Below are 12912 nucleotides of genomic sequence, written 5' to 3' on the forward strand. Positions count from 1 at the left end.
GCCTATGCCTCTGACAGGCATCTATTGGGATCAGGGATGTCCTAAAACAGGGACAGGTGGCTTAGTCTTAATTACTAATGAAACCAAAGCATGATCAGACATCTTAGTTGGAACCAAATTTACGTGTTATAACACTAGGGGAGTCGGTGTATACCGTACTAGATCCAAGCAGTTACCAGACCTGTGAGCAGCTTCACTTATGATTTGCTCACAGCCTGAGTAAGAGGCAGAGTTCAAAACTCTTAAACCGTGGCAATCAGTAAGAGAAAAAGAATTTAATCATGCCCTATGCTGAACATTGAAATATCAACAAGCACAAAAGATGCCTTTCTCTCAGTGAAAAGTCTTGTCTTTCTCTATCAACATTTTCTCCTTTAGCTACTTCTCTGTTAGTCATCTATTTTTACAGTAATAGCTACTTGAGCTCATGCCTGTTTTATAAGTAAAGAACTTCACTTTTAAAAAGTGCCAGCTATGAAATTTCCATAATTTTCCCCAAATATTTATGGTTGCGAAAGCATCAGGAGGCTGAAGACTGATCCTTGACATTTCAAACCTCAAGTTTCTCATTCTCACGATGTTCTTGGTGGAGTTAAACTCATTCATCTTTTCCGCAGTCCAAAAGAATGATTGAATGTTCTTCATTGATCTTTTGAAAGTGTATCGTCACGTCCCCAATCATCTGGATTTGAACAAAATTTTGAGATTCTTCTTCCTGGAATAGACACCAATTCTAGAGCCTGGGGTTTGGCCTAAAAGCAAGTCCTCAATTCTTCACCAGAGTTATGGCTCTAGTAGTCAAATGTTTCATCTCAAGGTATTCAAGTTTTCTTATGTCTAGAGGACTGGCAACCCCATGTAAGTTCTCTTGCTGGGATTTTGAGGGGTAAGAATTTTATTTTATATCATGTCCAAATTTGGGATTCTGTATTCCAACGCGATCACTTCTTTATTTGGAGATGGGAATAGACCTTTTTTAAAGCTTTTCTGTCAGGGAGGTGTGTAGATACCTTACTGAGATTTATAGAGGAATTCAGCACATATTAACCTTTCTACTCAAAGGTAGATGAACCTTCTAGGTGCCATAGCCTCCTTATGGAAGGTCTCTCCTCAACATCAACTAAGAATAAGACAGCTACCGTTCCATCTGAAGGAGTGTTAGGATAGTCTTCTGGCCCAAGTCTGTTCTTTTCCACACACACCCCCCTCTTTCTTGATCTAGACAAAATGTCATGTGAGACAAGAGTCATGTATCGTACATCAAACTGGTAATCTGGTTCTCACATTTCATTTTATTCTTCGACCCATCCAACTCGGACTAGAGTAAAAACTTGGACAATCACCATCTGTTTGGTCTATGGGTCCCAGGAAAAGTAAATTTTTACACCAATTGCCTTAACAATTCTGCTGGTTTTAAAGGCCGTAATTCTGGATGAAGATTTAGTGTTTGGAAGATATTAGCTCTTCTCACAGACACTACAACAGTACTATACTATTTTCATAAACAAGGGGACATCAAGTTCACGTTTCTCCTCCTCTTTGCTCAATAGCTCCCTTCTTTGCTGGACAGAAGTGAGAAATATGCCTCTGACTCCTCAATTACTTATGAAGAATGAACATACAGTACTAGTAGACCAGCTGAGTAGATGAGATAAACTTCTGCCGTGAAGGTTTTGAAAAAGACCCAATGTATACATGTTTGCCAATTCTCTCAACTGTAGATTGAAAATGTTTTGCTCATCTGGTACGGACTATCTAGCATGGACAGTCGATGTCATGAATTTGGTTGAATCTCAATATTTACACCTTCCCCCCCGATTACTCTAATAAGAAATGTAATCACTAAGTTCAGAGCGTGTAGGAATGCCAAGTAGACTTATCACCCCCTAACAGTTCCAGAGAGAATGGTCTATGTACCTATGACTTCTTGTCAGATCTACCCTGGTCATTACTGCTGAGGAGCAATCAACTTGAACTGCCCCAATTTTGTCATCTATGCCAAAAACTCCTCATGCTTCATGTGACTATTTGTGGAGACTTTAATATGCTCCGAACAGCAAATTTTCTAAACCATTTTGATTTTCTATAATTGTTTCCAGAAAGGATCCTGCCAAATCCATGTATCCCTTGCATTTAGATCTTCCCAGACTATACCATCCACAAAGTAGAAGTAATTATGCATTTAATTTAACAATCTTGCCTTTTCACTAGTAAGCTCAGTATTTCTCGGCACTCTAGTTTAGTCCGGCTGTTACTATACTTTGGAATGTCTTCGTTATCAACAATTGAATCTTTGGAACTTCAGAAGTTCCAACTTGGAGCAAATCTTTTTTTGGGGAGCAGATTGACACAAGTTATGTTTTATAATTTTCATTATGTACAGTATTTAATATTGTTGTTCATCTTTATTTTTTATATTTGTTCTTTCCTTATTTGGACCTTTGAATTTGTAACATTCCACTTTCCCAACTAGGGTTTCTGCTCATCTTGTAATAGTAATGATGATGATGATAATAAGATTAGAATATATATGGTCTTGATATTAAGTTAATAATGATAAATCTAATACGTTGGCTGATTTGTACCAATTTACAAAAATTTTCAATCTGCTGAGATCTGAACTAGAGAATTCTTACTGTCATTTGTAATGGTGGATGAATGTTAATAACAGGTCTAATTGGAGTATTTAGAAATTTGTGTTATTTAAGTACTGTACTGTAATTGATAGAACATTTGGCAAGGGGAGATATCAGAACCTAAGCAGGAAAACTCACACATTATTTACAAGTTTTTTAATGCTTTTATCTGTAAGTTGTCATTTGGTTTGCCTGCCAAATTGGCAAAATTTTAGTAATATTTGAAGGCTCAAAGCTATTGAACCAAAAATATTAGTTTTTTGTCGGATATATAGGTTTTCTTCAAATATTTTTCATGCAAGATAATTAGCTTAAAATTTGTACAGACTTTTTATATTGAATTGAGTTTTTATGATAGTTTCCTCTTTTGTCCTGACTGTCTTATCTTTTGTGTTGATTTTTTGTTTGTGGAGTGTGCTCTTATATAACATAGAACTTATTAAAATTCATGGCTTCATTCTCTTTTCATCAGGTAGTGCATTTCCTGATGTTGCAGCAGCTGTTGAGAAGGAGCTGGAAGACTATAAGACAGCCGAGACACATTTAAAGAGCTTAAAAAATGATATACCAGATGAAGATGTCATCGACCTCCTTAGTGATAATACAGCAAAATTAACTTCCGCTATTACCTCTCTGCCAGAGTTGTTGAAGAAAAAAGCAAATATAGATAAACATATGAGTATTGCTATGGGTAAGTTGTTATTGATTTCACTTTTCTTCATTGTAAATGTTAGATGCATAAGGCATAATAGAAATAATGAAAAATTACTACTGCTTAGTTGGTAAGTTTTTGTACTGCATGGGAATATGGTCAGGTTATAAAGATGTCTAGCTTCCTTCAAAATATTATTTCATGATAAATCCATCAATCATATAGAGCAGCGCTTCTCAAACTTTATGATGTGGCATACCAGCAGTTTTGTTTCATTCATGCTAAGAACCAGTAATACATACATACATATACCAAGGCACTTCCCCCAATTTTGGGGGGTAGCCGACATCAACAAAGAAACAAAAACAAAAAGGGGACCTCTACTCTCTACGTTCCTCCCAGCCTAACAAGGGACTCAACCGAGTTCAGCTGGTACTGCTAGGGTGTCATATCAGGAAAGGTTGAACATGATATATAACGAAGTGAAAGTGAGAGAAACTGGCAATTTAGAGGAGGAGTGGAAGTTAGTAAAAGAAAATTTTGTTGGGATTGCAAGTGATGTGTGTGGAAAGAAGGTTGTTGGAGGCAGCATGAGGAAGGGCAGTGAATGGTGGAATGAAGGAGTGAAGGTAAAAGTGGAAGAGAAAAAGAGGGCTTTTGAAGAATGGCTGCAGAGTAATAGTATAGAGAAGTATGAAAAATATAAAGAGAAAAATGTGGAAGTAAAGCGCAAGGTTCGTGAGGCAAAGAGGGCAGCTGACCTGAGGTGGGGTCAGGGATTGGGTCATTCATATGAAGAGAATAAGAAGAAGTTTTGGAAAGAAGTGAGGCGAGTAAGAAAGGCTGGCTCAAGAATTGAAGAGACAGTGAAAGATGGAAATGTAAGGTTGTTAAAAGGAGAGGAGGCAAGGAAAAGATGGGCGGAATATTTTGAAAGTTTACTGAATGTTAAGGATAATAGGGAGGCAGATATAATTGCTGTTGCAGGTGTTGAGGTGCCAGTGATGGGAGATGAGAATGAGAGAGAGATTACAATAGAGGAAGTGAGGAGAGCACTAGATGAAACGAGAGTAGGAAAAGCATCTGGTATGGATGGTGTGAGAGCTGAGATGTTGAAGGAGGGGTGTGTGACTGTACTTGAATGGTTGGAGAGATTGTTTAATATGTGTTTTGTGTTGTCAATGGTACCAATAGATTGGGTTTGTGCATGTATTGTACCACTATATAAGGGTAAGGGAGATGTGCATGAGTGTTGTAATTCAAGAGATATTAGTTTGTTAAGCGTAGTTGGAAAAGTGTATGGTAGAGTAATGATTAATAGGATCAAGGATAAAACAGAGAATGCAATCTTAGAAATACAGGGTGGTTTTAGAAGAGGTAGGGGTTGTATGAATCAGATTTTTACAGTTAGGCAGATATGCGAGAAATGTTTAGCAAAAGGTAAGGAGGTGTATGTTGCATTTATGGATCTGGAGAAAGCGTATGATAGAGTTGATAGGGAAGCAATGTGGAATGTGATGAGGTTATATGGAGTTGGTGGAAGGTTGTTGCAAGCAGTGAAAAGTTTCTACAAAGGTAGTAAAGCATGTGTTAGGATAGGAAATGAAGTGAGTGATTGGTTTCTAGTGAGAGTGGGGCTGAGACAGGGATGTGTGATGTCGCCATGGTTGTTTAACTTGTATGTTGATGGAGTGGTGAGAGAGGTGAATGCTCGAGTGCTTGGACGAGGATTAAAACTGGTAGACGAGAATGACCATGAATGGGAGGTAAATCAGTTTTTGTTTGCGGATGATACTGTACTGGTTGCAGACACAGAAAAGAAGCTTGGACGATTATGACAGAATTTGGAAGAGTGTGTGAGAGAAGCAAGTTGAGAGTTAATGTGGGTAAGAGTAAGGTTATGATATGTGCGAGAAGGGAAGGTGGTGCAAGGTTGAATGTCATGTTTAATGGAGAGTTACTTGAGGAGGTGGATCAGTTTAAGTACTTGGGGTCTGTTGTTGCAGCAAATGGTGGAGTGGAAGCAGATGTACGTCAGAGAGTGAATGAAGGCTGCAAAGTGTTGGGGGCAGTTAAGGGAGTAGTAAAAAATAGAGGGTTGGTCATGAATGTAAAGAGAGTTCTATATGAGAAGTGATTGTACCAACTGTGATGTATGGATCGGAGTTGTGGGGAATGAAAGTGATGGAGAGACAGAAATTGAATGTGTTTGAGATGAAGTGTCTAAGGAGTATGGCTGGTGTATCTCGAGTAGATAGGGTTAGGAACGAAGTGGTGAGGGTGAGAACGGGTGTAAGAAATGAGTTAGCAGCTAGAGTGGATATGAATGTGTTGAGGTGGTTTGGCCATGTTGAGAGAATGGAAAATGGTTGTCTGCTAAAGAAGGTGATGAATGCAAGAGTTGATGGGAGAAGTACGAGAGGAAGGCCAAGGTTTGGGTGGATGGTTGGAGTGAAGGAAGCTCTGGGTGATAGGAGGATAGATGTGACAAGAGGCAAGAGAGCGTGCTAGAAATAGGAATGAATGGCGAGCGATTGTGACGCAGTTCCGGTAGGCCCTGCTGCTGCCTCCGATGCCTTAGATGACCGCGGAGGTAGCAGCAGTAGGGGATTCAGCATTATGAAGCTTCATCTGTGGTGGATAATGTGGGAGGGTGGGCTGTGACACCCTAGAACCAGTAATATTTCTTATTAATTTCAATTTATACTGGAAACAATATATATAATGCATATAATAAAAGTTTACATTTTTTATCTTATATTCATTTTGTAAACAAATAATATGATATTGTATAGGTTTTATTGAAAGTAATTGCTGCCTCTCTGGTGTTAATTTTGTAATGAACTTTTTGCTTTGTTATTATTTTTTTCTCCTTTACACCATTCTGCTAGTAACTGGGAAAGGACATATTTCATGAGAAATAGAAAGTCTTCATATTACAGGAAATTTTGAAATATTTAAAACATTTACTGTACATTATAGGTATCATTGTAAACTTGTACCTTATAAATGTTATTGTTTGAAAAGGAGAGGATTGAAAACTGTGATACTCTACTTATATTGGTATGGGAAATCATTGTGCTCACCAACTTTGTGCTGTAGTATTTCTTTTTAATAGCATAATGCATTAACTTGATTCAGGTTGTTTACAATATATTTGTTTTGTATTCACAGCCTTGCTAAACAGCATAAAGTCCCGAAAATTAGATGTCTATTTTGAGATGGAAGAAAAAATCATGGGCCGCACAACTCTGGAGAAACCATTGATGGAGGTAGGATTTATATTGTGGAAAAAAGGCTTATATGACATGTTAGATAAATTACAGTACATCTTAACCCTTTTACCCCCAAAGGACGTACTGGTACGTTTCACAAAACTCATCCCTTTACCCCCATGGACGTACCGGTACGTCTTTGCAAAAAAATGCTATAAAAAATTTTTTTTTCATATATTTGATAATTTTTTGAGAAAATTCAGGCATTTTCCAAGAGAATGAGACCAACCTGACCTCTCTATGACAAAAATTAAGGCTGTTAGAGCAATTTAAAAAAAATATACTGCAAAACGTGCTGGGGAAAAAATAACCCCTTGCGGGTTAAGGGTTGGAAATTTCCAAAGAGCCTGGGGGTAAAAGGGTTAATATGTAACTGATTTTTATACTATTTTTGTTATATCTTATACTGTATTGTAACCAATGGCATATTGATTAGCAGTAATATCTTTTCTAATTCATATAAAACACACTACTGTAGTAAATCAGTGTTACTTGTTTAAAGGTTTAAAGGTCGCTCATGAATGGCAGATGCAAGGGAAAGTGGCATTGTCCTAGCGAGTAGGACTATACCCTAGAGACTGACCATATATCATATGATCAGCACCCGAGCTCCTTCTCCACCCAAGCTAGGACCAGGGAGGGCCAGACAATGGTTGCTGATGACTCAGCAGATTGACCTATAGGCTCCCCCAAACCCCCCCTCCCCATCCTTAGCTCACAAGGATGGTAAGGTTGCAGAGACTAAAGGAACTAACGAGTCTGAGCAGGACTTGAATCCCAGTCTGGGGATCACCAGGCAGAAACTTTACCAATCAGGCCACAACAAATTCTAAATTACATTCACAAACAAGTAATGTCCCCCAGTACACAACACCCTTCAAGTAGGTAGGGGGTGCAAAGAATCCAGCATAAACTGGGTTTTTACAAAGGAATTGCCTATTTTTGGGAAGTGCTTTGTGGTCTCCAAGGAGTTTTATAAATTCCCTGAAAGGCTAGATTCGGGAATCCAATATGACCTTAAATATCAAAGAAATGTTGTCTCCCCTGCTCAAAGCACATACTCAATAAGTATAAGGGAGAGACTTTTGAGTTTTGGCACATTGGAACTTGAAACTTCAGATGATGAAGTTATCTGTTGCTGGATTCTTCATTGCTGAATTATTTGTAATGGACTTGATATCTCATGAATTAAGGATTACATTTATTCACATCATATTCTTATGTTAATCTCCCATAGTACATAAATGAAAAATGCAATTAAAATTGTTTGGTACATAGCAAAAATGTGATAATCACTCCTTGAAAGAAGATTGATATAGTGCTGAACACTAAAACTCCCATCACAACTTTAAAAGATCATTATCTATCTCTTTAACGTTTTTCAATATTAAACTTACCCGATAATCATGCAGCTGTCAACTCCGTTGCCCGACAGAATTCTATGGAGGGATACGCCAGCTATCACAATACTAGAAGGGGGTGTACTTACCAGCGCCACCTGTGGCCAGGTACTCAATCATTTGTTGTTGACACCTCCTCAATTATTCCTCTGTCGTGCTTCCGGCTAGACGTTCTGGGATACGCTCATGGTCTTCGAGTTTATTCATGGATATTTGGTGAAGTATTCTCTTAGATTAACGGCTGTCGCATACTGGAATCCTTTTTATATTAGCTAGTTAGCTTTTATATAAACTCTGATTAACGGTTAATGAATTTTTGCTTGTTTTTGGATCACCCTTTGACTTTCTCTTTGAAACAAGATGTCTGACGTTTCGCAAGCTCCCTCCCATAGACGATGTAGGTCTTGCAATAGGCGTATTCCGAAGGTCTCGGTAGATCCTCACACCGCTTGTTCTGACTGTAGGGACAGGCCCTGTCTATTAGAAAATCGGTGTGAGGAGTGCGCCGGACTTTCGGAATTGGATTTTGTACGTCTTTTAAAATATTCATCCAAGTTAGAGAGAACTAGAGCTAGGAGAAGTTCTTCTCTCTCTTCTATGTTTTCCTCACCTCATGATCCCCTACCTTTTCCTACCCCTGTAGTGGCTACCCCCGAACCTACTGTGTGCCCTCCGCCTGATATGTCAACTGTTTTGCGTGCTATTCAGGCTTTAGGAGATAAAGTAGAATCAGTGGTAAGTGACCATAAGTCTCTGATGGCCGAGGTTAAAGAACTAAAGGTCAAGAGTGCAGTGGGTGGAAATAGTGCCAGTGCTGTGACGAGTGCTAGTGTCTGTGCAGTGCCAAGTGCTAGTGGTGCCAGTGTGGTGCGTGAGGATTTTTCTGTGCGAGCCAGTCGTCCTCCCAGTCCGGGACCTCTTGCAAGCTCCCATGCCCAGGGGAGAAGCAATGTCGAAGGGCTTAAGGGTTCGACAGGCCTTGTTAGGCGCACAGAATTATCCTCGGTGGTTGCGGGCGTGTCTTCCTTAGACCGTCACTCCCACCTGCAGACGATTGAGCCCGTCTTCTCGTCCGCTGATCTTCATGCAGGGAAGAAACGTTGGTCTCAGGTCTCGAGACCGCTTAAACGTAGAGTTCAGTCAGCGAGTGCTCAGCCAGGTTGCAGTCATTGGCTCAGCTCCGACTCGCCTCTGTCATCGGTCGACTGTACTCCGCCCAAGAGGAGTAAGGTTCTGCCTATACAGACCCCGACTGTGACTTTACCTCAGTCTGTTATCGTTTCTGCCGACCCCAAGTGGACCCTGCTTCAGTCCATGCAAGTTCAGCTTTCGGTCTTGATGCGTGAGTGTCGGGCTGAGAGTGTTGCACCTCCTGCACTCCCTCCACCTGTTCTCGCTGCACCTGTGCTCGCCCAGCCTGCACCTGCTCCGCCTGTGCTCGCCCAGCCTGCACCTGCTCCGCCTGGTCGCAGCACCATCTGCCAGGCGTACGATGTTGAACCACTTTCGGAGTTTGCTGTTCACAGTGTTGTTCAACCTCAGCCTTCTTTAAGGCAACCCTTGCTTTGGGATCAGGAGAGTTACACTCTTCCTCCTCCTCCCCTTGCTGCTCCACCAGTGGTGCAACTCTCGGTTGGGGTACAACAACCTCTCCCCTCCGTGAGTCTGTCTGCTCAACCAGCGCTGCACCGAGTTCAACCCTCATCTAGGCAAGCTCATCTACACCATGCACTTGCGCCTCAGGAGCCTCAGCTTGCTAGAACTTTACCTTGTTCTGCGCAGCCTCAACCTTCTCATGCTCCACTCATCTCTCAGGAACAGGAACGGACTACTCCGCCTCCGTCCTCCGCTCAGCTGGTGCAATCCTTGGGTGCAACTCTTGCTAGGAGTCAACCTCCTTCACCCTTGCACCTGCCTTCTGCTCCGACTGTTGTTCAGCCTATGCAGTCTGAACCTCAGGTTTTCCCTCAAGTTGAGGAAACCTCTGTTGTTGTTCCTACCCGTTCTGACTCTGCGGTTCAGCATTCTGGTCCTTTTGCTTCGCTACCTTCTGCTGATGAAGTGTCGGATGATGAGGAGGCACATCTTGATCCCTCATCAGACGTGGAGGAGTCTAAGCTTTCTCCATTGTCGGTTGATTTTAGAAAGGTCTTGGCTCTACTCAGGGAGCTTTACCCTGACCACTTCGTCTCTGCTGTTCCCCGCTCTCCTCCATCTGAGTTTTCGCTAGGCGTGCAACAAGCTAAGTCGAGCTATACTAAGCTTGTCCTAGCTAGATCCTCCAAGAGGGCCTTAAGGACCTTAGGGGAGTGGCTTCAGTCTAAACAACACCTGGGCAAGACTTCCTTCATGTTCCCTCCAACGAAGCTCGCATCGAAAGGTTGCGTTTGGTATGCCACAGGGGAAGCACCAGGCTTGGGAGTTCCTGCCTCTGCCCAGGCTGACTTCTCAAGTCTGGTGGACTCGCCTAGGAGGACTGCGATGAGACGCTCGAAGGTTTGTTGGACCTTCTCAGACCTGGATCATCTTCTGAAAGGGTTGTTCAGAGCTTTCGAAATGTTCAACTTTCTCGACTGGTGCCTGGGAGCCCTCAGCAAGAAAACATCTCCTGCGGACAAAGACTCTGCCATGTTAATTATGTCCTGCATGGATAAGGCTATCAGGGATGGATCGGGTGAGCTAGCGTCGTTATTTGTATCAGGGGTGTTGAAGAAAAGGGAACAACTGTGTACCTTCCTCTCAGCCAGCATTACACCGTGCCAGCGGTCACAGCTCCTTTTTGCTCCACTCTCAAAGTTCCTCTTTCCCGAGGAGCTAGTTAAGGACTTGTCGGCTGCCCTGATACAGAAGGACACGCACGATCTTGTAGCTTCATCGGCTCGTAAGTCTAAGGTTACCACCTCTGTCCCCAAGACTTATCGCTCTCCAGTGGCTGATACCCCGGCCACTAGGTTCATACCGCCCTTTCGTGGTAGAGCCCCCAGCCGAGGAAGCTCCCGTCCAGACTCTCACAGGGGCAAGTCTAAGAAAGGACCCAGGACATCTAAGGGAAAGCACTGACTCTCAGATTCTCCAGACAACAGTAGGAGCCAGGCTCAAGATCTTCTGGCAAGCCTGGGAGAAGAGAGGTGCAGACGCACAGTCTGTCAGTTGGCTGAGGTACGGTTACAGGATTCCATTCTGCCTCAAACCGCCTCTGACCACATCGCCCATCAACCTCTCTCCCAACTACAAAGAAGAGGACAAGAGGCTAGCATTGCAACAGGAGGTGTCGCTACTTGTGCAGAAGAAGGCAGTGGTTATAGTCCGGGACCATCAATCCCCGGGCTTCTACAACCGTCTCTTTCTTGTGGCCAAAAAGACAGGAGGTTGGAGACCGGTGCTGGACGTCAGCTCTCTCAACGAGTATGTCACCAAGCAGACGTTCACAATGGAGACGACCAAGTCGGTCTTAGCAGCGGTCAGACAGGAGGACTGGATGGTCTCGTTGGACTTGAAAGATGCATACTTTCACGTTCCCATTCATCCAGACTCCCAACCTTTCCTGAGATTCGTTTTCGGAAAGGTTGTCTATCAGTTCCAAGCCCTGTGTTTTGGCCTAAGCACAGCTCCTATGGTCTTTACTCATCTGATGAGGAATGTAGCGAAATTCCTGCACTTATCGAACATCAGAGCCTCCCTCTACCTAGACGACTGGCTGTTGAGAGCCTCCACGAGTCGTCGTTGTCTGGAGAACCTCTCTTGGACTTTAGATCTAATCAGAGACCTAGGTCTATTAGTCAATATAGAGAAATCTCAACTCATTCCCTCCCAATCCATTGTGTACCTGGGAATGGAGATTCAGAGTCGGGATTTTCGGGCTTTTCCATCGGCCCCCAGGATAAACCAAGCCCTACAGTGCATCATGAGCATGCTGAAGAGGAGCAATTGCTCAGTGAGACAGTGGATGAGTCTCACAGGGACCCTCTCATCTCTGGCCCTGTTTGTCGAGCTAGGGAGACTCCACCTCCGCCCTCTTCAATTCCATCTTGCAGCTCATTGGGACAAGGGCTCGACTCTAGAAGCAGTCTCTATCCCTATCAACCAAGAGATGAAGACCACTCTCCGGTGGTGGAAGCACAATCTTCTTCTCAAGGAGGGTCTATCATTGGCCATCCAGACCCCCCATCTTCATCTCTTCTCGGATGCATCGGACTCGGGCTGGGGTGCGACCTTGGACGGACGGGAATGCTCAGGAGTATGGAACAAGGAACAAGGATTACTCCACATCAACTGCAAGGAACTGTTAGCAGTCCATCTTGCCCTGTTGAACTTCAAGTCCCTCCTGCTAGGCAAAGTGGTGGAGGTGAATTCAGACAACACCACAGCCTTGGCTTACATCTCCAAGCAAGGAGGGACCCATTCGAGGAGCCTTTACGAGATCGCAAGGGACCTCCTCATTTGGTCAAGAGGTCTAAACCTCACACTGGTCACGAGGTTCATCCAGGGCGATATGAATGTTTCAGCGGATCGCCTCAGCAGAAGGAATCAGGTCATTCCCACGGAATGGACCCTCCACAAGAGTGTGTGCAACAGACTTTGGACGTTGTGGGGTCAACCTACCATAGACCTGTTTGCCACCTCCATCACCAAGAGACTTCCGCTTTATTGTTCCCCTGTTCCAGACCCTGCAGCGGTTCATGTAGATGCTTTTCTTCTGAACTGGTCCCATCTCGACCTGTACGCATTCCCTCCGTTCAAGATTATAAACAAAGTTCTGCAGAAATTCGTCTCGCACGAAGGGACACGGCTGACGCTGGTTGCTCCCCTTTGGCCTGCAAGAGAATGGTACACAGAGGTACGTCAATGGCTAGTCGACTTCCCCAGGACTCTACCTCTAAGAGTGGACCTTCTACGTCAACCACACGTAGACAGGTTGCACCCAAACCTCCACGCTCTTCGACTGACTG

The 12912-nt window shown here is 43.1% G+C and overlaps 1 protein-coding gene across 1 annotated transcript in view; it reads left to right on the plus strand.

Moving 5' to 3' along the window:
* LOC137642622 (sec1 family domain-containing protein 1-like) overlaps positions 1–12912 on the plus strand; it is a 129698-nt gene that overhangs the window by 61354 nt on the left and 55432 nt on the right. The window contains exons 8-9 of the mRNA XM_068375332.1: positions 3109–3327; positions 6463–6560. Of these exons, the coding sequence (XP_068231433.1) occupies positions 3109–3327; positions 6463–6560 (317 nt within the window). The remainder of the gene's footprint in view (positions 1–3108; positions 3328–6462; positions 6561–12912) is intronic.

Source organism: Palaemon carinicauda, chromosome 6 (genome assembly GCF_036898095.1).
Source record: "Palaemon carinicauda isolate YSFRI2023 chromosome 6, ASM3689809v2, whole genome shotgun sequence".
Classification (NCBI taxonomy): Eukaryota; Metazoa; Arthropoda; class Malacostraca; order Decapoda; family Palaemonidae; genus Palaemon; species Palaemon carinicauda.